This window comes from Microtus pennsylvanicus, chromosome 1, assembly GCF_037038515.1.
Source record: "Microtus pennsylvanicus isolate mMicPen1 chromosome 1, mMicPen1.hap1, whole genome shotgun sequence".
Taxonomy (NCBI): Eukaryota; Metazoa; Chordata; class Mammalia; order Rodentia; family Cricetidae; genus Microtus; species Microtus pennsylvanicus.
This window is the reverse complement of record NC_134579.1, coordinates 217,216,991-217,236,826: the sequence shown is the minus strand read 5'-3', so window position 1 is coordinate 217,236,826 and position 19,836 is coordinate 217,216,991. Positions and strand designations below refer to the sequence as shown.

At 50.1% G+C, this 19,836-nt stretch overlaps 1 protein-coding gene and 1 pseudogene across 2 annotated transcripts; one reads left to right on the top strand and one right to left on the bottom strand.

Moving 5' to 3' along the window:
- Positions 1–226: 226 nt before the first annotated feature.
- Sft2d1 (SFT2 domain containing 1) lies at positions 227–18,692 on the top strand. Of its 2 annotated transcripts, XM_075951041.1 has the most exons (9): positions 249–386; positions 5,215–5,227; positions 6,807–6,893; positions 7,381–7,463; positions 8,837–8,918; positions 10,902–10,937; positions 12,082–12,140; positions 13,516–13,545; positions 18,249–18,520. In XM_075951041.1, the coding sequence occupies exons 3-9, from the start codon at positions 6,860–6,862 to the stop codon at positions 18,381–18,383; spliced, it is 459 nt and encodes a 152-aa protein (XP_075807156.1). In that variant the 5' UTR covers positions 249–386; positions 5,215–5,227; positions 6,807–6,859; the 3' UTR covers positions 18,384–18,520. The 2 variants fall into 2 exon arrangements, with proteins under 2 accessions (XP_075807152.1, XP_075807156.1); XM_075951037.1 differs by lacking the exon at positions 5,215–5,227 and having other exon boundaries at positions 227–386; positions 18,249–18,692.
- A 23-nt stretch (positions 18,693–18,715) lies between these two features.
- LOC142836612 (small ribosomal subunit protein eS19 pseudogene) lies at positions 18,716–19,185 on the bottom strand (annotated as a pseudogene).
- Between the last annotated feature and the right edge of the window lie 651 nt (positions 19,186–19,836).

The window sequence follows — 19,836 nt, the reverse complement described above, 5'->3', positions numbered from 1 at the left end:
CAAAGCAATCGGGACAGGAGAGGCATGCAGCCGGACACTACGTATTTCTCGGCACCTCGCTGCACAGACAACGAAGGATTGCAGATCAGTGAAAAGAAACCCCCGCGAGCGAACACCCGCCCTCCGCGGTCCCAGGGGTCCGCGCCGGAAGTGACGCGCAGGTCCCCCACGACCCCTCCCCCACCCCGCCCCCAGCCGCTCAAGGGCGAAGAGGTGCGCATGCCTGAAGGAAGCGGAAGCCCGGATTTCCGGTTAGCACTTGGAAAGTGCGGGTTTCTGGCTTCCGGGTGGGCGTGCGGGGCAGGCTGCCCGAGGAGCGGGCCATGGAGAAGCTGCGGCGCGTCCTGAGCGGCCAGGACGACGAGGAGCAGGGCCTGACGGCGCAGGTACCGTCCCCGGCCGCGGGGACGGCGGGAGGAGGGGCGGGTCGCGACCCGTCTGGGGGGTCTCCACCGAGCGCCCGGGGCTGTCGGTCCCTGCAGCGAGTTCTGAGGCCTCGGGGGCCCGGCTGCTTGTGGCCAACCCAGGGATTCTGGGTGTCAGTTTCCCCCCTTTTGTCTCTGAAGTTGTGGTGAATGAGATCAGGGCTGGAACCTGGGCTAGAGAATGGGGAGACGAGCACAGACGTGAAGCTACACCGGGCTAAACGTTGCCTTTGCAGATCGCCCGTCTTATCGATGCGTGGTTTTTATAAACGGAACCCTTGTGTTTACATGTGATCCAGACATGAGACTTGATAAAGGCTTACTTCCTCCATAAAAGTTTAAAATAGGCAAACAGGAACTGCTTCGTGTTTTGCATGCTAGCACATTTTGGTGTGCCCTGGCACAGACACGGAGCTCTTGAACTTGAATTGTACTGCATGAAGATCTTTTGCTTGTTCCTTTTTCGTTTCCGACTTCCTTCCTTGTAGGCAGGACTGTGAACTAGTCTGTTAAGACAAGTGAAATCTATGTTATGGTAGTGTGCTTTTTTGAGCTGGGAACTACAGAGCCCCCTCCCCCCCCCCCAACTGAAATCTGTATTGTAATTGCAATACAAGAGCCTATACCTGGTCACTTCAGAAACGGCCGTATATATGACTTCTCCAAGTTGCTTGGTAGTAAGAACTGCTTCATGCTTCTCTCCTTGCTCAAAATCTGATAAAGCGATGGCCACAGGAAGCCATTTAATTGGAACAGATTAAAAGTGAAAATGTATTTCCTTAGGTGCACAGCCCACCTTTAGAGGTTGAGTAGCAAGCACCTCTAAAGTGTACTGAGTAGTAGTCAGTGGCTTCTGTTCAAGCATAGCCCAGAAGGTTTCCACTGCAGAAATGGACAGTGTTGAACAGTGCTCTTTTGTGGGCCCAAGGACGCGATCTTGTTCCTTGAAGCTGTTTCTGGAGGAGAAAAAAGGGTGTAGAGAAATTGGGCAAAGGTCAAAAGGGACTGGAGGTGATCAGCGGTAAGTTTGGTTATTCACTCCGGCAAATCCTCAGGTTCCCAAGAAGTTGGCACTCTTTGTGTGACCAATAGAGGCCTCCAGCGCAAAGAATTCACGTCTCAAACAAGGGAGCCTTAGCAAACAAGCGTTCAGCACAGACGTCTCCTGTGCTGGAAAGGGAGCTTGTGGGAGACAAAGGCTGCAGGCAGGAAGGGGCATCCTGGATCCCATTGCGTCTCCTGGGCTGTGGAGCCATGAGATGCTGTCTCCATGGGGCCTGACAGAAACTGCTCAGGGAAGGTATGGTGTGGCTCGCATTTTCAAAGGTTTCGGTCCGTCAGGATGGGGAAGGTGTGGTGGACGTTCAGTTCTTGGTAGCAGGGGTATATGGCGGAGGACACTCACGTCACAGCTCCGGGAAGGAGAGGCAGAGGCAAAAGTCCCTCAAAGGGACCGTGCCTTAGAGAGTGACTTCTGCCAACTAGGCCTTACCATCTCAAGTTTCCAGACCCTTCCAAAATAGCGCCACCACCTGAGAACAGGATGAAAGCATGGGCCTGTTCACGAGGGAGATCTCGGCTATGCTGATTCAGTTCTGCCGTTTTCTTTCTTTTCCAGTATGTATATAAATGCTTTGCTCTGGAAGAGCAACCGGGATGGTCTACCTAAAGAGAGAGGCTTGGGTCATTGGAGGAGAGTTCAGAATTCGGCAGGGTTGTTTGTTCCAGTTGTGAAGCCATTAGGTCAAGACTTGGGGTGAGAAGGCAACCGTGACTCTCTAAGATTGAAGGTGTTACAAAGTGATGATGGACGGGGTGCCGTGTCCTGGTGGCCTTGGACATAGGAGGTGTCTCCAGGGAGGAGCCTGGGCCAGGAGGGAAGGGTGCCTACCCCTCTGCTTGTCCTGCAGGATGTGTGCGGAGAACACAGGCCCCTGGGAGGGTTTAGCGGAAGATGGGGGAGCTTACGAGACGGTGAGGACCAGGAGGTTTGTGTGTCGCGTTCAGGTGGTCTCAGATTGTCGGTGTCCATGACGAGTGTCCTGAGTCGTGGTGAACTCCTGGTGCTGCGGGATAATGGTCCTCTAAGTAGATGCTTCTCTGCCTGTGCAGGGGCTGAGCTGCTCCATCCTGCTGTTGATGGATGTGAGGCCCAGGATTGACTAGAAGCTAGGGTTCTGGACCCTCCTTAGGAGATGTCTGGAAGAGCTAGTGAAAGGCTGGAACCAGGCCTCAGAGAAACCCCATCCTGCTCTTGGGACCACTGTAGCCCCTAGAGTTAAACTCAGATTAGCATCTCAGACCTGCACTGACCTGGTCCACCTCCTCCTCCCCCACCCATCAGGGTTCACTGTGCTTCCGGCGGGCATGGCTCTGGAGCGGTAGCTGAGAGCTCACATCTTGAGACACAACCACAAGGCAGAGAGAGCCAACTGGGAATGCCTTGACTTTTGAAACCTCAGAGCCCATCCCCAGTGACACCTTTCTAGCAAGGCCGTACCTCCTAATCCCATCAACAATTCTCTGAGTATTCAGAACCCCTGATCCTCTGGGGCTGTTCTGCTGGATGAGAACACCATGGCAGTTGTGAGGAGCTCCCTCTGCCACCTTTAGTTTTCTCTCTTGTCAGTAGGTGGAGTTGTCTGCTCAGAGGGAAGGCCTGAGGCTTGAGATAGTCAGAAGTGGAGTTGTCTGCTCAGAGGGAAGGCTTGAGGCTTGAGATAGTCAGCTGGAATAGGAAGAAAGCAGGTTGAGAGAGGTTGTGGGAAGAAGAGAGACGAGAGAGCCATTAGAGGCCAAGCAGCCTTCTGGCAGCCAGGAAAGTTGGTGACACACTGACCTACCTCTGTGCTCCCTATGCTCAACCCAGGGAGCTCAGGAGAGCAGGCTGGGTGCTGAGTAGGCGCTCCAAAGTGGAGACAGCAGAAAGAGAACTTGGGACCTTGTCTTGATGATATGCAGACATAAAATGAGGGGAAGCTGAGGGCCCTGTCGGTGGCCTGTGGGGCAACAAGGTAGCGGTTAGGAGGATATTTTTTGTTGATGTTGTTTAAGATTGATTTATTTATTTTTCCTACATGCATGTAAGTTCACCGTGTGCAACTCTGATGACCACTGAGGCCAGAGAGTGCATCGAATACCCTGGAACTTGAGTTAGGAATGGTGGCTACATGTGGGTGCAGGGGGTGAACCCGGGTCCAGTGCAAGAGCATCTGAGAGTGCTCCTAGCTGCTGAGCCTTCGCTCCAGCCCCAGGATTGGGATTTCTGAGCAGGAATTCCAGAAATGGCGTGATGGCAAGGAGGAAGAGGGTCCTGTCAGTGGTGGAGTGACAGAAGAACCCCTGGAGATAGGCTAAGAACAGAAAGGATTAGCTGCCCGTGTTGATTATGGAGATCATGCAAGACCCACCATGTGGGCTGGGGTTGGCCCTGTGAACAGGAGTCCTGAAGAAGAGGACAGATTATGGGGCAGAGTGCTCTGTACTCCATGACCCCAGGGGAGAGGGTGCAGCAGCAGGCGCCCTGCTCAGAGTGGCCCCTAGAGCCGGCCTCCAGCTTCTGCTGACTGCTGTCTTTATGTGCCAGTTACTTGGGGTGGGGAATGGAGGGGAATGCAGAAACGGAAGCTCGTGCAATTGAAAGCTTCAGCATGTGTCCTTCTCCCGAGGACTGGCCTGGCCTTGTCCTCTGCAGCTCTTCCTGCAGCGCAGGTGCTGTGGCCCTGAGCCTGTGCATCTGGTCCAGGTGCAGAGGTGGCTTTGGCTGGGTGGTGGGCATGTTCGTTTTCAGTGCTTGTACTGCTAGGAGTCAGCATACATGGTTCATCTTTTGGTCCTGATTCCTTCCTGTGTCTTATTAGTGGGCACCTGGTCAGAGGAGTTGAGTGGGTGACATGAAATCCTCAAACAGAGAACATGGCTCTTGCTTCACGGGGACGTTTTTTGTTCCTTCGGATGACAAGTAAAACAGTTGGCTGTTGTGATGTGCGAGTGTTCCTGAGACAGAGAGCTGACAGGTGGTGGGTCGCTCCCCTTGGCTGTAAGGAAGTTTGTGGACACGGATGCTGCAGGGGTGCAGGGTCGGGTCTGAGGCTCCCTGCAAACCTGGGTCGTGTTGCCCGTGAGGTTTCTGTCCTGCCACACATTGCTGGCTTGTGGACCCCATGTTTCTAATGGCACCAGTCGGTCCGTACGTTGCATCTCTAAGGTCACCACGTGGAGATGGTAGTAAGAGAGGGACGCACACTACTGCACAAATAATTCCATGTGCCTGTTGATGGCCCTTGAGGGGGAGCTAGTATTTGAGCTTAGAAACAATGGAATGACTTAAAAGCATAGAGAAAAATATAAACGTGTATTTTTCTTTTCTCCATAAATTCTAATATCCCTGCTAGATCACACCAACTTTTAGAAGTGATGACTAGCAACGGTTACCACGCTTAACTGATAGTGGGACTTGGATGCACGTATGACAGAGCATGTTATTCTAGTGTATGTGACAGCAGAGTCTGAAGAATGTACCATTAGGGTATTAGTTAAGTAACATTTGGGGTTTTTATTCTGCAGTTAACATGCATAGTGTATGCGTCCCCGGTAAGGAGGGGCTTTGGGTGTCTGTAGGCTTTCCACTGTTTGCAGCCACGTGTCCAGTTAGGCTGTGAATGAGTGGGGTTGCTTAGACGAGCGTGCCTGAGCTACAGTGCATCGCAGAGACGCTAAGGTGAGTGCAGTGTGTTGTGTGACAGACTCTTACTGTTCTACCTGCTTTTCATGCTGCGTGAGGATGCAGATGGTCTGCTGAGGTAAGGAGTGCTAACCGGGGAGTTGTACGACGGTGCACACGGTCAAGTTCCTGTTCCACCACTAAAAACATCCCGACTGGAGTGCAGATGGTAGTGCCGTCTAGAAACTTAAATTTTGGAGTAGAAATTCCTGTGAATTTCTAGTTTTCTAGCTTTGAACTGCCATACATTTGATTTTGGCTTTGAACACCTGGTCCTCCTGTGTCTTCTTCCCAAGTACTAGGATTATAATGTGCAGTACCATGCCTGGCCAGGTCTCTGGTTTCTTAAAACACCTACTGACAGCTCGTTGGGAAGGTAAGTTTTAATAGTGGACTGGGCAATCTCGAAGTATTCATTTAATTATGACTGTGTGCTAGATTGTCATATTGTCCAAAGAATATATAGTTTTCATTTTGTTTTGTCTTTACTTCCTACAAAATTGGAGTAGAGGGACTGGAGAGATGGCTCAGTGGTTAAAGCATTGGCTGCTCTTCCAGAGGTCCTGGATTCAATTCCCAGCATCCACATGGTGGCTCACAGCCATCTGTAATGAGATCTGGTGCCCTCTTCTGGCATAACGTTGTACATGTAGATAGAGTACTCATACATAAAACAAGTAAATAAATCTTTTTTTAAAATTGGAATAGAATTTGCATGGCATATAGAAATATTGGCCTATAATAAAATTTCATTCAAAAAATTTGCCTGCAAAGTTCAGGAGCTGTGCAGTGCTTGCTCTCAGAAGTTGGCTTTCAATGAGCCTGTTTGTAGTGGGGGTCGCCAGGTGTGCACATGTTGTGAGTCCCTGCGGCTGTTGTCCAGGATCCTTCCTCATGTCTCCAGCCCAGCGTTCATCGCTGTTTCTCTGCAAGTTTTCCACAGTTACCTCTACTGTACCCCTAGCCTACACACAGTCCGGCATCACCTGAGGCAAAGGCCCCAGTAGCCAGCCCCTCCTTAGTGTGGACATCACTGCAGCGCAGCTCTGGGTGAACACACCCTTGCTGGGCGCCTTCCTTGTTCCTTTCCAGCTTCCCCATTTCCTTAAAGGTTTCTGCTGAGAGCATCCTTGTCTCACTTCCCAGGATGGGCAGAAGGTGAGAGGTATAGGAAGAAACTGTGCCAAGCTCAGCCCAGCAGTTTCCAACATGCTGCTCACCTGGGATAACCCGGTGTGAAGATGCATCTTCTGCATTGTGTTGTTCTGCCTGGGCAAGCATGCATGCGCTGCCCAGCAGGGAAGGACTTGGAGACAGACAGTGCGTGATTATACCTGCCGGGTTGTTTCCCAGCATCATGCGGTTAGTGTCCTTAGAACACGGAAGTGACTGCATTACTTAGAGTAACGCAGAGTCAGGTCCATGTTCAAATGAATTTGCTGCCAGGCATGGTAGCACACTCTTTAATCTCAGCACCCGGCGGCAGATCTCTCTGAATTCAAGGCCAGCCTGGTCATCATAGAGACTTCAGGGCAACCAGAGCTACATAGAGAGGTCCTGTCTCAAAAAAACAAAACAAAAAAGCTTGCTTGGTGTAAATAGTGTAGATCAGAGTCCTGCATGCCGACCTAACGTTTCGTTGTCTCCTCTTTCCTCAGGTCCTGGATGCCTCATCCCTCAGTTTCAACACCAGACTGAAGTGGTTTGTCATATGCTTTGTGGCTGGCATTGTCTGTTCAATCCTCGTGAGTTAAAGCTGTGTGTTGTTTAGTAGTCTTATATTGTGCTAAATGAATAATTTCATTTAGAACCAACAAAAGTAGCCTGCTTTAACTAAATGCTTCTTAGATTATTTTGATGGAACACAGTGACCTTAAATAAATATGTAGGGATTGATTAAAAATATACAGAAATTAATGTTCTGATGATTTGAGGAAAATATTAAAATTGTATTTATGATACCAATTTGTATTGAAAACTGGACACTCAGTAATTTGGATGTGTTTTACTAAGCCTGTTTTAACTTGGTATTCAAGTGACTAGTTCATTTCAGACCATTTACTGACGTGTGGAGACAGTTCTGCTCCTGAACATTTATCTACCCTGACTCGAGACCGCACAGCCTCACTGTGTTTAAGCGTGCATTGTATAGTACTTAGTATCAACTGCGGTAGAAGCACTTTCAAGTTTTAAGATCACATTGTAAGTAACTAACTGTAATTTCTACCTTAGGGAACTGGTTTGCTGTGGCTTCCCAATGGCATAAAACTCTTTGCGGTGTTTTACACGCTTGGAAACCTTGCTGCACTGGCCAGGTGTGTGTGCTTTGGCTTCTCAAAATGCCTGGTTTGTGGTCGGTACCAGATTTCCTTTCTAATAAGTTCTTTGTAAGTAGCATGTTTCTGTTGACACCCTCCCCCCAGACAGGGTTTCTTTGTGTAGCCTTGGCTGACCTAGAACTTGTTCTATAGAACAGAGTGGCCTTGAACTCACAGAGATCCGCCTGCCTTGTTTGTAAATGTCAGTTCATCCTGTAATTCTGCTGTGGGATAACTGAGTACCAGCGGTACCAAGTGGCCAGTGGTGCATCTGGGGAGCACAGAGGGCTGCCCTCGCACGCTGTTCTCCAGAGTTGCCCTCCGGTGCTGGCTCTTGTAGAGCGGAGGGTCTGGGGAGCAGCGCTCACGCAGGAAGCTTTTGGTGCATTGCAGAGACCCGAAGGTGGTGGGCTGTTGGGGCGGGCGCTGGCTTCCCTGAGACCGTTGCTGTGTTGGGATGAGTGGAATGTCATGGTCAGTCCATCTGTGCTGCTTTAACAGTACCACAGATGTAAGCAGATGTGGGTCTCTATACAGGCTGCAAAGTCCAAGACCGGGGCCTGAGTTGTCCTCTGCGGGGTGTCCCCTATGTCCCTGAGGGTCGCCTCAGGGCCTTGCTTCCACCCAAGTGGGGAGGGAGGCGATCCCTGGTCTCTTCACTCTTCACACTGTCAGATTAAGATTACAATAGGGCCGTTGGGTGTCGTGACATGACCTTTCAAAGTTAAGAGGAACACCATACATGTGAACATGCATGTAACACCCATACTCTGGAGGGGAAAGCGGAACAGTCCCAAGTCAGCCGCCCTGGGCTATGTGCTAGACCTTGTCTCAAAGTGAAAATAAATACCCAGCACTCGGAAGACTGAGGCAGGAGAATTGTGAGTTTATGGCCAGCTTGGGCTACATAGAAAGACCCTGTCTCCAACTAACAACAGATAAGAAGTTAGGACGGAAAGTCCCCAGCACAGGAGGCTGAGGCAGGAGAATTGTGAGTTTATGGCCAGCTTGGGCTACATAGAAAGACCCTGTCTCCAGCTAACAACAGAAATGAAGTTAGGACGGAAAGTCCCCAGCACAGGAGGCTGAGGCAGGAGAATTGTGAGTTTATGACCAACTTGGGCTACATAGAAAGACCCTGTCTCCAGCTAACAACAGAAATGAAGTTAGGACGGAAAGTCCCCAGCATAGGAGGCTGAGGCAGGAGTGTGAGGTGGTTAAGGCCAGCCTAGTTCTTGTCCCAAACAGCAACAAAAGCAGCAAACCCACAGAAAAGTAAGGAAGAAATAAAACAGCTCACACAGTTTATTTTATAGCAATTTTGTGTTTGCACAGCCAGACTAGAGCCTCTCTTACTCTGTCTCCAACAGTACGTGCTTCCTGATGGGTCCCTTGAAGCAGCTGAAGAAAATGTTCGAGACAACAAGATTGCTTGCTACAGTTATCATGCTTGTAAGTGAATAATGTTCATTTTATAAACTTTCTGAAGTATTTTCTGCATTGTTGCTGTGAGTGAGTACGTGTGTGTGTGTGTGTGTGTGTGTGTGTGTACGAGTGTTTCTCTTGAGTAGTGTTCTTGAGGCTGAGATTAGAGTTTGACTTCCACAGTGTTATCTGATATGTTTGGCTGGGTGGCACCTGCTTCCTGTTTCATGCCTGCTATGTAGGTGGAGAAGTTAGGAAAATCAGAGCTGGTTATTTTCATTTTTAAGCCTATACCTGTGGGATGTCTGCTCTTTAGAGGGAGAAGAGAAGGAGGGATTCTCAGTCCATTGGGTCTTCTCAGGAAGAATTGGAATTATAATTGCTGCCTTGCCTCCTCCTGTTTGCTGAGTTGCCTGTTGTAACGGTGTAGCACTGACCGTGACTGTTGCTCAGTGCCCTTAGTGTTCACTTTAGCTTGAGTTTAGGGGCGAACAGAAAGCTTACACTGCACTCATGGCGAGAGTCTTGGGGTGTACTGTAGGAGGAGGCCGCTTGTTCATCCCAGCCAACCAGAACCGAACTAACCACACAGAAACTAACTGTATTAATTAAATCACTGCTTGGCCCATTAGCTCTAGCTTTTTATTAGCTAACTCTTACATATTAGTTTAACCCATCTCCATTAATCTTGTATCACCACGAGGTCATAGCCTACCAGTGGCAGCTCCATGGCTTCCCCTGACTCCACCTCCTTTCTCCCAGGATTAGTTTTCCCCGCCTAGCTCTGCTTCCCCATAGCTCTGCTATAGGCCCAAAGCAGTTCCTTTATCAATGGTATTCAAGCATACAGAGGGAAATCCCACATTGGTGTTTGTGTAGAATGGTCAGGGAACCCAGGCTCTCATCTTTCCTTCCTTGTCCACTTGTTCTGATGTGGAATTCCTATAACATTATGATGCTTACAGAAACTAAGAGTTCCAGCCTTAGTTTGTCCTTCTCCTCTCATTTAAGAGTAGCTTTTCAAACACAGGCAGCCTCTGTGAGTTTCTAGATAGAGAATGTTTAACTGTAGTTTGTCGTTCTTTCAACTCAAACTCAATTTGGCTTACTTTTATTTTCTGTGTCTTTATTCAACTCGAGTTTGATTTCCATCTTTATAGCTTAGGTGACTGAGTGTCCTAGGTTCACCTGTGTCAGCTCGTGTACGTACCTTTAACTTCACCTCCCCTCTAGGAAATACCTCGCTCTTCTTATTGTCTTTCTCGTACTGTCTTTAGGGATGCTTTATTGGTGATATCTTCTCAGTTAGGATTAACCTTCTTAGTAGTGCACCGTGCACACGTGTGTTCAGCTGGTAACGTTAGAAGGCTGGCACCATAAAGCATCTCTTTGGGGATGCTGGCTGTTCACATGGCCACCCTGGCGGAGCTTGAGTCATGCTGTTTCCGGGAGAGTGTTGAATCTGAGCTGAGATTCTGCCTCGCACAAACGGTGAAGACAGCCCGCTGCCCCAGTGCAGACCAACGGCCGCCCTTGCAGCCCCCTATCTTGTTAGAGGAAAGCTGAGCCCAAGACAGGCCACCTGAGCGAGCTCTGGCCTCTGAGCTGACGGGGGCAGCCTGGGACTCCCATGTCTGTGCTCCCTAGCCTCGGTGACATGGCAGGTTGCGTGTGCGGTCTCCTGTGTGAGGAAGCCGTGTCCATCACTGTAAAGTGAGCGTGTGGAGCATGCTGAAGCAGCTGGCACTGCCAGTCTCTGCTGTTGGCGCTGTTGTGGGCATCAACACAAGAGCCAAAGGAATGACCTCTTTGCTCTAAACTTTATTCTCCAGAGTGCTTCCCTTTGCTGGATCACGGGATACTGCTGCTACAGGCTTTGAGGTGACAGCAGAGTCCCCATCTCATTTGTTCTCTAATACGATGCCCAGGCAAACAGATGCAGAGGGTTTGTGCATTTTTATTGGCCCTGCAGAACCTCAGGTTTCTCACTAACTCTTTCCTTCCTTGTAGCTGTGCTTCGTGTTCACCCTGTGTGCTGCGCTGTGGGTAAGTGACGTCAGCTGCGCTGGCTTTGCCGGCAGTTCCGGCTCCACCATTCTCTTAGACTGTGTCATAAGCCCTCCAGAGTAGTCGGTGTCCCTGAAACAAGGCCAGAGACATCCTGCTGGCTAGATGTGAGGTGGGTCTGCTGTCTACAGCCCACAGAGGTTATGTTATGGGAACTCAGCAAGGTGTGTCCTCAGCTTTGCCTGCTGCAGACTCTGTGGTCTGCGAGCTTCGAGGTGAAGCAGCATGGCTGTAAGCCAGACCAGACACGAAAGTGTCTCCATCAGGGCCGGGTGTGCTGGTGATGTATTTAGTCACTCCTGGGAGGCAGAAGCAGACAGACCTGAGTTTGAGGCCAGCTAAGGGTTCCGTATGTGTGTAGGTGTGCCACAACACACAGACGGAAGTCGGAGGACAACTTGCAAGAGTCAGTTTCTCTCTCCAAAATGTGGGTGCCAGAGGTTAAACTCAGGTTGTCAGGCTTGGCAACAAGTGCCTTTACCCACTGATTCATCTTGCTGCCCGCCCCCCCTGTAAAGGGCAGGGCATAGGCATGTTTAGCTCAGTGGCAGAGCATATGCCCAGCTGGAGGCAGGTCCTGGATTTGATCCTCACCTGCCCACCATCTTCCCCCAAAGACTAGGAGTTCTCAAGTCAGTTACATAGAGTATTGTAGGGACTTCAGATAGCCCGGGAAACTGCAGTAGTGCATTGTCCTTTAAAAACACCGCGGGAAACCAGGCATGGTGCTGCATGCCTTGTTCCCAGTATGTGCGAGGCTGAGGCAGGAGGATTGCTGAAGGTTCAAGGTCAACCTTGGCTGTGTAGCAAAAACATCTGCAAAAACCAAAAAAACTCTTGAGAAGGAGCAGGGAGGCATAAGTAAATTTTATTTGGGATTTTAAATGTTTTCGCAAAGGTTCTGTCAGTTTATGGTAGAGTTCTTAGTTCCAGCCTCTGCACTTGATGCTGTGTCTCTCATAGCATTTAAGATAATAGAGATGGCATTGGAAAGGAAACACACTTTCATGGATGATGTTTAAGGTTCTTAAATACATAGGGATAAAGTTTAATAAATAGGGCTATCCATTTTAAAGGGAAGACTTCCTGACCATAACGATTCCCGTGTGTTGTTTGTTGCCAGTGGCGGAAGAAGGGGCTGGCCTTACTCTTTTGCATACTGCAGTTCCTGTCGATGACCTGGTAAGTCCTCTGTACCAGCTCCCAATGAAAGGGGTCTAGGACAGTAGAAGCGTTGTTTGGGTCCTGGCGAGGCCTAGAAAAGGGGGCCAGAGGCCCATTCTGGACTGTGCGTCACTGGTACTTTTGGGTGCACTAGCTGTGGGGCGGGCTACTGTGGGAAGAGAACTGGTCAGTTCTCATAAGAGGAAAAGTGCAGGGTGAGCCCAGGGCTGTCAGGTGCCCTGGGCATTCTGCTCTCTGTTGCTGTGTGACTCCTTCCAGTCCGACATCCTCTTCACAGCCATGTGTCTTACTCTGCCTCTGCCCGCCTGCCTGGAAAGCCGCTCCTCACCCCACTTCCTGTCAGGCTGTAGTGCATGCTCCCCTTGCTGCCCCCTTCCCAGTTGCGTTGTTTTGAGTCTCCTGTTGTCCGTCGCCAGCGGGGCTCAGCTCTTCTGGCTCGGTTCCTACCTTTCCGCTGTATTCCTGACTCACCATGTAATGTCACTTGACTCATTGACATGTGAAGAACCTAAGCTAAGGGCACTGGCTACTCTCTAAGATTTTGGCTTTTGCTTAATGTGTGCTTGGTTTGCTTTTCTCCAGGAAGTTGTCACCCTTTCTTAGAAGTGTCAGCGTCTGCAGGAAGACAGGAGGGTAGTTAATTCTTAGAGGTGTTAGTGTCTGCTGGGAGCACAGAAAGACAGTTCTTAGAGATATTAGCATCCACGGGAGGATAGGAGGGTAACTTCTGCGGAAAACTTTGGCATCAGCATCCCTGCATTTTAAAACATCATCTGTTGAGGGTGAGGGTGAAGCTCAGGGGAGAGTATAGTAGGAGGCCACTTGTTGGTTACCGGCTGCTCAGCCCCAATATAACCACACAGAAGCTGTATTAATTAAATCACTGCTTGGCCCATTAGCTCTAGCTTCTTATTGGCTAATTCTTACATCTTAATTTAACACATGTCTATTAATCTATTAATGTGTATTGCCATGAGGCTGTGGCTTACCGGGTAAAGTTCTGACATCTGTCTTCCGGCTGGGCTACATGGCTTCTCACTGACTCCATCTTCTTTCTCCCAGAATTCAGTTTAGTTTCCCCCACCTAGCTCTGCTCTGCCCTATCACAGACCCAAAACAGCTTCTTTATTAACCAAAGGTATTCACAGCATACAGAGGGGAATCCTACGTCAGGAGAGGACCTGGGTTCTATCCCCAGCACAGCAAAGCAGAACCCCACAATTAATGGTTGACTCCGTTGCCTGAGACTGGAGTCACAGTTTGAAAACCACTGTCCTATATTCTGTTGCTGAGCAGGCTGTGTGGTAGATGTGGCCAGCGGGAATAGGGGCTGTGGTGTAGGAGTGTCACCATGCTTGGCTCTCTCTTGCAGGTACAGCCTGTCCTACATCCCGTACGCAAGGTGAGTGTCTCTGCATTTCATCTTACTCCTCCTGGTCAAGAGTGTTTATGGCTGGGCATAGTGGCTCATACCCTTAATCCCACTTTGTGAGTTCAAGGCCCATCTGGTCTACATAGTGAGCACTAGGCCAGTGAGGGCTATATGCTGAGACACTGTCACAACAGCAAAATATGTAGGAGGCTTTTTAATTGACTTTGTTACTTTAAGAAAGCTAGTTTAAGCAAGACTTTTAAAAGCTTGACATATGAACTACTTCATATGAGCATCCTGATACATGTCACAGGTGGAGTGGTGCTTGCTCCTGCCTGGGTATGTGAACACTGACAGACTTTGGAATCTGGATCTTTCTGTTAAGGAACTAAAAGGCAGAGACTACAGCAAGGCCAATTCTACTTTGGAAAATCATGGGGAGTCAAGGCGCAGTGCGTTAATGTTCTCAGCGAGCAGGACGCTCACTCTTCTACGGGTTGGGGTCAGGTGTGATAGCAAAAGCCTTTGGATTCTACTGTCGGGGTCCAGCCCAGACATGAAGCGTTTCTCGTGGGGCTGAATTATGCAGGCCTATATTCCTACATTCTTCCTTGCTGGCTCCAAGTGCTCTTCTAAAGGAGCTGAGTGATTAGCCTTAATTAGACTTAATTCCAGCCTTAAACCTGATAGATTTTGAAAAAGTGATTCTAGTGTGGTAAGGCTGTCTCTGTGGAATCTGAAGACACCTTATTTATTTAAAAACCAGCAGAATTAGATTCCTAGTATGAACAATTACATACTTAGGAAGAAAATCTGTCTTTATTCTATTTCTTATTATGATTATTTTTGACAAACACTTAAAAGGAAGAAAAACAAAGCAGTGTGAATTGCAGAAAGGAGGCTCAGGGGCAACAGCAGAGGTGACGGCTGAGCTGGAGTCACAGGGGCTGGCTGAGGAGAATTGCAGTGTTTTTAGTGTGGAGGAAACAGTGTCAGTGAGACGCATGCCCTCTCGTGTCCAGGGAAGCAGTGTCAGTGAGACGCATGCCCTCTCGTGTCCAGGGAAACAGTGTCAGTGAGACGCATGTCCTCTCGTGTCCAGGGAAACAGTGTCAGTGAGACGCATGCCCTCTCGTGTCCAGGGAAGCAGTGTCAGTGAGACGCATGCCCTCTCGTGTCCAGGGAAACAGTGTCAGTGAGACGCATGTCCTCTCGTGTCCACGGAAACAGTGTCAGTTAGACGCATGTCCTCTCGTGTCCAGGGAAACAGTGTCAGTGAGACGCATGCCCTCTCGTGTCCAGGGAAACAGTGTCAGTGAGACGCATGTCCTCTCGTGTCCAGGGAAACAGTGTCAGTTAGACGCATGCCCTCTCGTGTCCAGGGAAACAGTGTCAGTGAGACGCATGCCCTCTCGTGTCCAGGGAAACAGTGTCAGTGAGACGCATGCCCTCTCGTGTCCAGGGAAACAGTGTCAGTGAGACGCATGCCCTCTCGTGTCCACGGAAACAGTGTCAGTGAGACGCATGCCCTCTCGTGTCCAGGGAAACAGTGTCAGTGAGACGCATGTCCTCTCGTGTCCAGGGAAACAGTGTCAGTGAGACGCATGCCCTCTCGTGTCCAGGGAAACAGTGTCAGTGAGACGCATGCCCTCTCGTGTCCAGGGAAACAGTGTCAGTGAGACGCATGCCCTCTCGTGTCCAGGGAAACAGTGTCAGTTAGACGCATGTCCTCTCGTGTCCACGGAAACAGTGTCAGTGAGACGCATGCCCTCTCGTGTCCAGGGAAACAGTGTCAGTGAGACGCATGCCCTCTCGTGTCCAGGGAAACAGTGTCAGTGAGACGCATGCCCTCTCGTGTCCAGGGAAACAGTGTCAGTGAGACGCATGTCCTCTCGTGTCCAGGGAAACAGTGTCAGTGAGACGCATGCCCTCTCGTGTCCAGGGAAACAGTGTCAGTGAGACGCATGCCCTCTCGTGTCCAGGGAAACAGTGTCAGTGAGACGCATGCCCTCTCGTGTCCAGGGAAACAGTGTCAGTGAGACGCATGCCCTCTCGTGTCCAGGGAAACAGTGTCAGTGAGACGCATGTCCTCTCGTGTCCAGGGAAACAGTGTCAGTGAGACGCATGCCCTCTCGTGTCCAGGGAAACAGTGTCAGTGAGACGCATGCCCTCTCGTGTCCAGGGAAACAGTGTCAGTGAGACGCATGTCCTCTCGTGTCCAGGGAAGCCATGTCAGTGAGACGCATGCCCTCTCGTGTCCAGGGAAACAGTGTCAGTGAGACGCATGCCCTCTCGTGTCCAGGGAAGCAGTGTCAGTGAGACGCATGCCCTCTCGTGTCCAGGGAAACAGTGTCAGTGAGACGCATGTCCTCTCGTGTCCAGGGAAGCCATGTCAGTGAGACGCATGCCCTCTCGTGTCCAGGGAAACAGTGTCAGTGAGACGCATGCCCTCTCGTGTCCAGGGAAACAGTGTCAGTGAGACGCATGTCCTCTCGTGTCCAGGGAAGCAGTGTCAGTGAGACGCATGCCCTCTCGTGTCCAGGGAAGCAGTGTCAGTGAGACGCATGCCCTCTCGTGTCCAGGGAAGCAGTGTCAGTGAGACGCATGCCCTCTCGTGTCCAGGGAAACAGTGTCAGTGAGACGCATGTCCTCTCGTGTCCAGGGAAACAGTGTCAGTGAGACGCATGTCCTCTCGTGTCCAGGGAAACAGTGTCAGTGAGACGCATGCCCTCTCGTGTCCAGGGAAACAGTGTCAGTGAGACGCATGCCCTCTCGTGTCCAGGGAAACAGTGTCAGTGAGACGCATGTCCTCTCGTGTCCAGGGAAACAGTGTCAGTGAGACGCATGCCCTCTCGTGTCCAGGGAAACAGTGTCAGTGAGACGCATGCCCTCTCGTGTCCAGGGAAGCAGTGTCAGTGAGACGCATGCCCTCTCGTGTCCAGGGAAACAGTGTCAGTGAGACGCATGCCCTCTCGTGTCCAGGGAAACAGTGTCAGTGAGATGCATGCCCTCTCGTGTCCAGGGAAACAGTGTCAGTGAGATGCATGTCCTCTCGTGTCCAGGGAAACAGTGTCAGTGAGATGCATGTCCTCTCGTGTCCAGGGAAGCAGTGTCAGTGAGACGCATGCCCTCTCGTGTCCAGGGAAACAGTGTCAGTGAGACGCATGCCCTCTCGTGTCCAGGGAAACAGTGTCAGTGAGATGCATGCCCTCTCGTGTCCAGGGAAACAGTGTCAGTGAGATGCATGCCCTCTCGTGTCCAGGGAAACAGTGTCAGTGAGATGCATGCCCTCTCGTGTCCAGGGAAACAGTGTCAGTGAGATGCATGTCCTCTCGTGTCCAGGGAAACAGTGTCAGTGAGACGCATGCCCTCTCGTGTCCAGGGAAACAGTGTCAGTGAGACGCATGCCCTCTCGTGTCCAGGGAAACAGTGTCAGTGAGACGCATGCCCTCTCGTGTCCAGGGAAACAGTGTCAGTGAGACGCATGCCCTCTCGTGTCCAGGGAAACAGTGTCAGTGAGACGCATGCCCTCTCGTGTCCAGGGAAACAGTGTCAGTGAGACGCATGTCCTCTCGTGTCCAGGGAAACAGTGTCAGTGAGACGCATGCCCTCTCGTGTCCAGGGAAACAGTGTCAGTGAGACGCACGCCCTCTCATGTCCAGGTCACGGCTCTTCAGGTGGCATAGCTGCTAGAAAGTGACCGTGTTCCCCAGAATTTAAGGCTCCTGAATGGAGAGCTGCAGGCAGCATGAAGAATACATTTCAAATTATATTAGTGGTCCTTTTTTAACAGGAAGATTTTTTTTTTAAAGCACATTGTGTAATGGCGCAGACACTGGGAGAAGATGTGAAAGCTGAAGTTTATCACATTCTTTCGGGGTTGCTTAGAATGCAGGGGTAAACATTTTCCCGTAAAAATGTCTGCTTTCTGGACTCTGCAGCAAATAACGTTGCTCAGCCTTTCCCCACCATGATGCCCTGCTGCTGTCTGGCCAGATCTGAACCTGGGAAGGTCCAGAGAAAGAATCTGTGTAATCTGGTATATAACCAGAGCAAAGACTGAAATAGCCAGATTGCACATAGAAGAGGGGACAGGGACACTGGCTGTCCTTAACAGTGTATACACTGTAAAAACACCAACGAGAGCAGCCTAGGGAAGGAGAAGACTCATTTGGCTTCCATGTCCAGGTCTCAGCTCATCATAGAAGTCAGAGCAGGCACTCAGGCAGCAAGGATGGTGTTGGATTCCTGATTGCTGTCTTGCTTGGGGACTTAGGTTTAGCCAGCTTTCTTAGAAGACTCAGGACTGCTTCCCAGGGACCGGAACTGTCCACAGTGGACTGAGTCCTCTTCTCTCAATTAATAATCAAAACAGTCCCCCAGAGACTTAACCACAGGCCAGTCTGATGGGAGCAGCCCTCTGCTAAGTGTTCCTAGATGATTCTAGAATGTGTTGATTTACAGTTAAGCTTAGTAGGGCGGTGGACCTCTCCAGTTCAACCCAGCTTGTTTTCCAACAAGCGGCAGGATTCTTGTGTGCTTCTCTATGGCTGAATAAAACCACATTGTGAGGGCGGGGAGATGGTTCAGGGGTGCTAGTACAAACCCCTGTGGTAAATACCCTTTCCAAGATTAGCAAGAATACTCTCAAAGCCCTGGCAGATATCTTAAGTGATTCCCAGCAGAGCTTTGGTTCCTCGGGATGTGCACATCACTGCCGTCTCTCTCCTCAGGGACGCGGTGCTCAAGTGCTGCTCCTCGCTCTTCAGCTGAACGGCCGATCTGCTCTCACGTGCGCCTTCACAGCGGTCACTCCGGAGACGGCGGCAGCCTCAGCCCCTGCGTGTGCTGGTGTACTGCACCTCTAGCCTCCGTTTGCGGCCATTAACCTCCTCTTCCAGAGACAAGGAGGTCGTGACCCTCGCCACTTGTAAATAATTTTACTCAGATGTTAATCTTTCCAGACAGCTTTTGAAATGTGAATATTTATGGTGTAAACCTGTGTTGTAAGATATATCCAACTTATTTGGCTTTTAAATGTTCTACAATTTTAAAAAACTTTTTTAACTTTAAAAATGTGAAGCTTTATATACTTTAAGCTTAAAATTACTTATTACATGTAATGAAAAGTAATATATGAATCTTAACAGTTTTGAAATAAACCTCCTGGAAATACACTGTTTTCTGGATCAACTTTTTTTTTATGAATGAGGCAATTTATTAACCCAGCATCCTTTGTCCTAATGCTTCTTGTTGGCAGCTGCCACCTGTCCGGCAATCCTGTCCAGATCTCTCTGTCCCTGAGGTGTTAGTTTGCGGCCCCCGTCCTGGTCCTTTTCCACCATTTTCAGTCCCTCCAGGGCTTGGAGAACGCGGCGGGCCACACTCTTGGAGCCTCTGCTGAAGTGGCTGGGCCTGACACCGTTTCCCTGCCGTCCTCCATAGATCTTGGTCATGGAGCCAACCCCGGCACCACCACGCTGTGCTGTAGAGGCAGCTCGCGTGCAGAACCAGTTCTCATCATAGGGGGCAAACTCTTTATGTTTGGCCAGCTTGACTGTGTCCACCCATTCGGGGACTTTCAGCTCCCCGGACTTTTTGATGAAGGCTGCCAGAGCTGTGACGAACTAACTCCTGCTGGTTAACGTCTTTTACAGCAACTCCAGGCATTGTGTGGCCTCCGTGCTGCTAGCCAGGGGAAAGGGGCTGGATCAACTTTATAATACTTTAAGTAGCTTAGTTCATTGAAGTTCAGCTTCCAGTGGTGGGATTAGAACTAACCCAGCCTCAAAACCTTCATCGTGCCTGCAAGATATGCTGGAGCAATGGAGGAGGCGCAGAAGTTATGGGAGTGGCCGGCCAGTGACTAGTCTAATTTGAGGTCCGTGCCACAAGAGGGAGCCCATGTAGGACAGTGTCTGGATAGCCCAGAGACCTAGGATTTAAAAAAAAAAAATCAATGAAATGATTGTTAATGATATTCTGCAAAACTCAAAGATGGGTGCCTAGCCCAACTGTCCTCAGAAAAACCTACAGCCACACCCAAAGATGGGTGCCTAGCCCAGTTGTCATCAGAAAAACCTACAGCCACACACAAGGTCTAAAGCCCAAATTGGAGTTCTGCATCGGGTCCTTCCCCTTGTCACCCTAGTAAAGTATCAGCATGTCTACCTCTGGCCACGGATCCATGGCATCTCTCTGACTCTGCCTTCTTCCTCCTGCCTAGCTCTGTCTCCCTACAGCTCTGCTATAGGCCCAAAGCAGGTCCTTTATTAACCAATAAAAGCAACACATGGACAGAAGGACCTCCCATACCAAGGC

What these genes read in the sequence shown, in the direction of transcription:
- Sft2d1 (XM_075951037.1), top strand. Translation starts at nt 324, where the DNA reads ATGGAGAAGCTGCGGCGCGTCCTGAGCGGCCAGGACGACGAGGAGCAG. An exon ending in GCATTGTCTGTTCAATCCTC is followed by an intron (nt 6,894 to 7,380) that starts GTGAGTTAAAGC and finishes TTTCTACCTTAG; the next exon opens with GGAACTGGTTTGCTGTGGCT. An exon ending in TTGCTACAGTTATCATGCTT is followed by an intron (nt 8,919 to 10,901) that starts GTAAGTGAATAA and finishes CCTTCCTTGTAG; the next exon opens with CTGTGCTTCGTGTTCACCCT.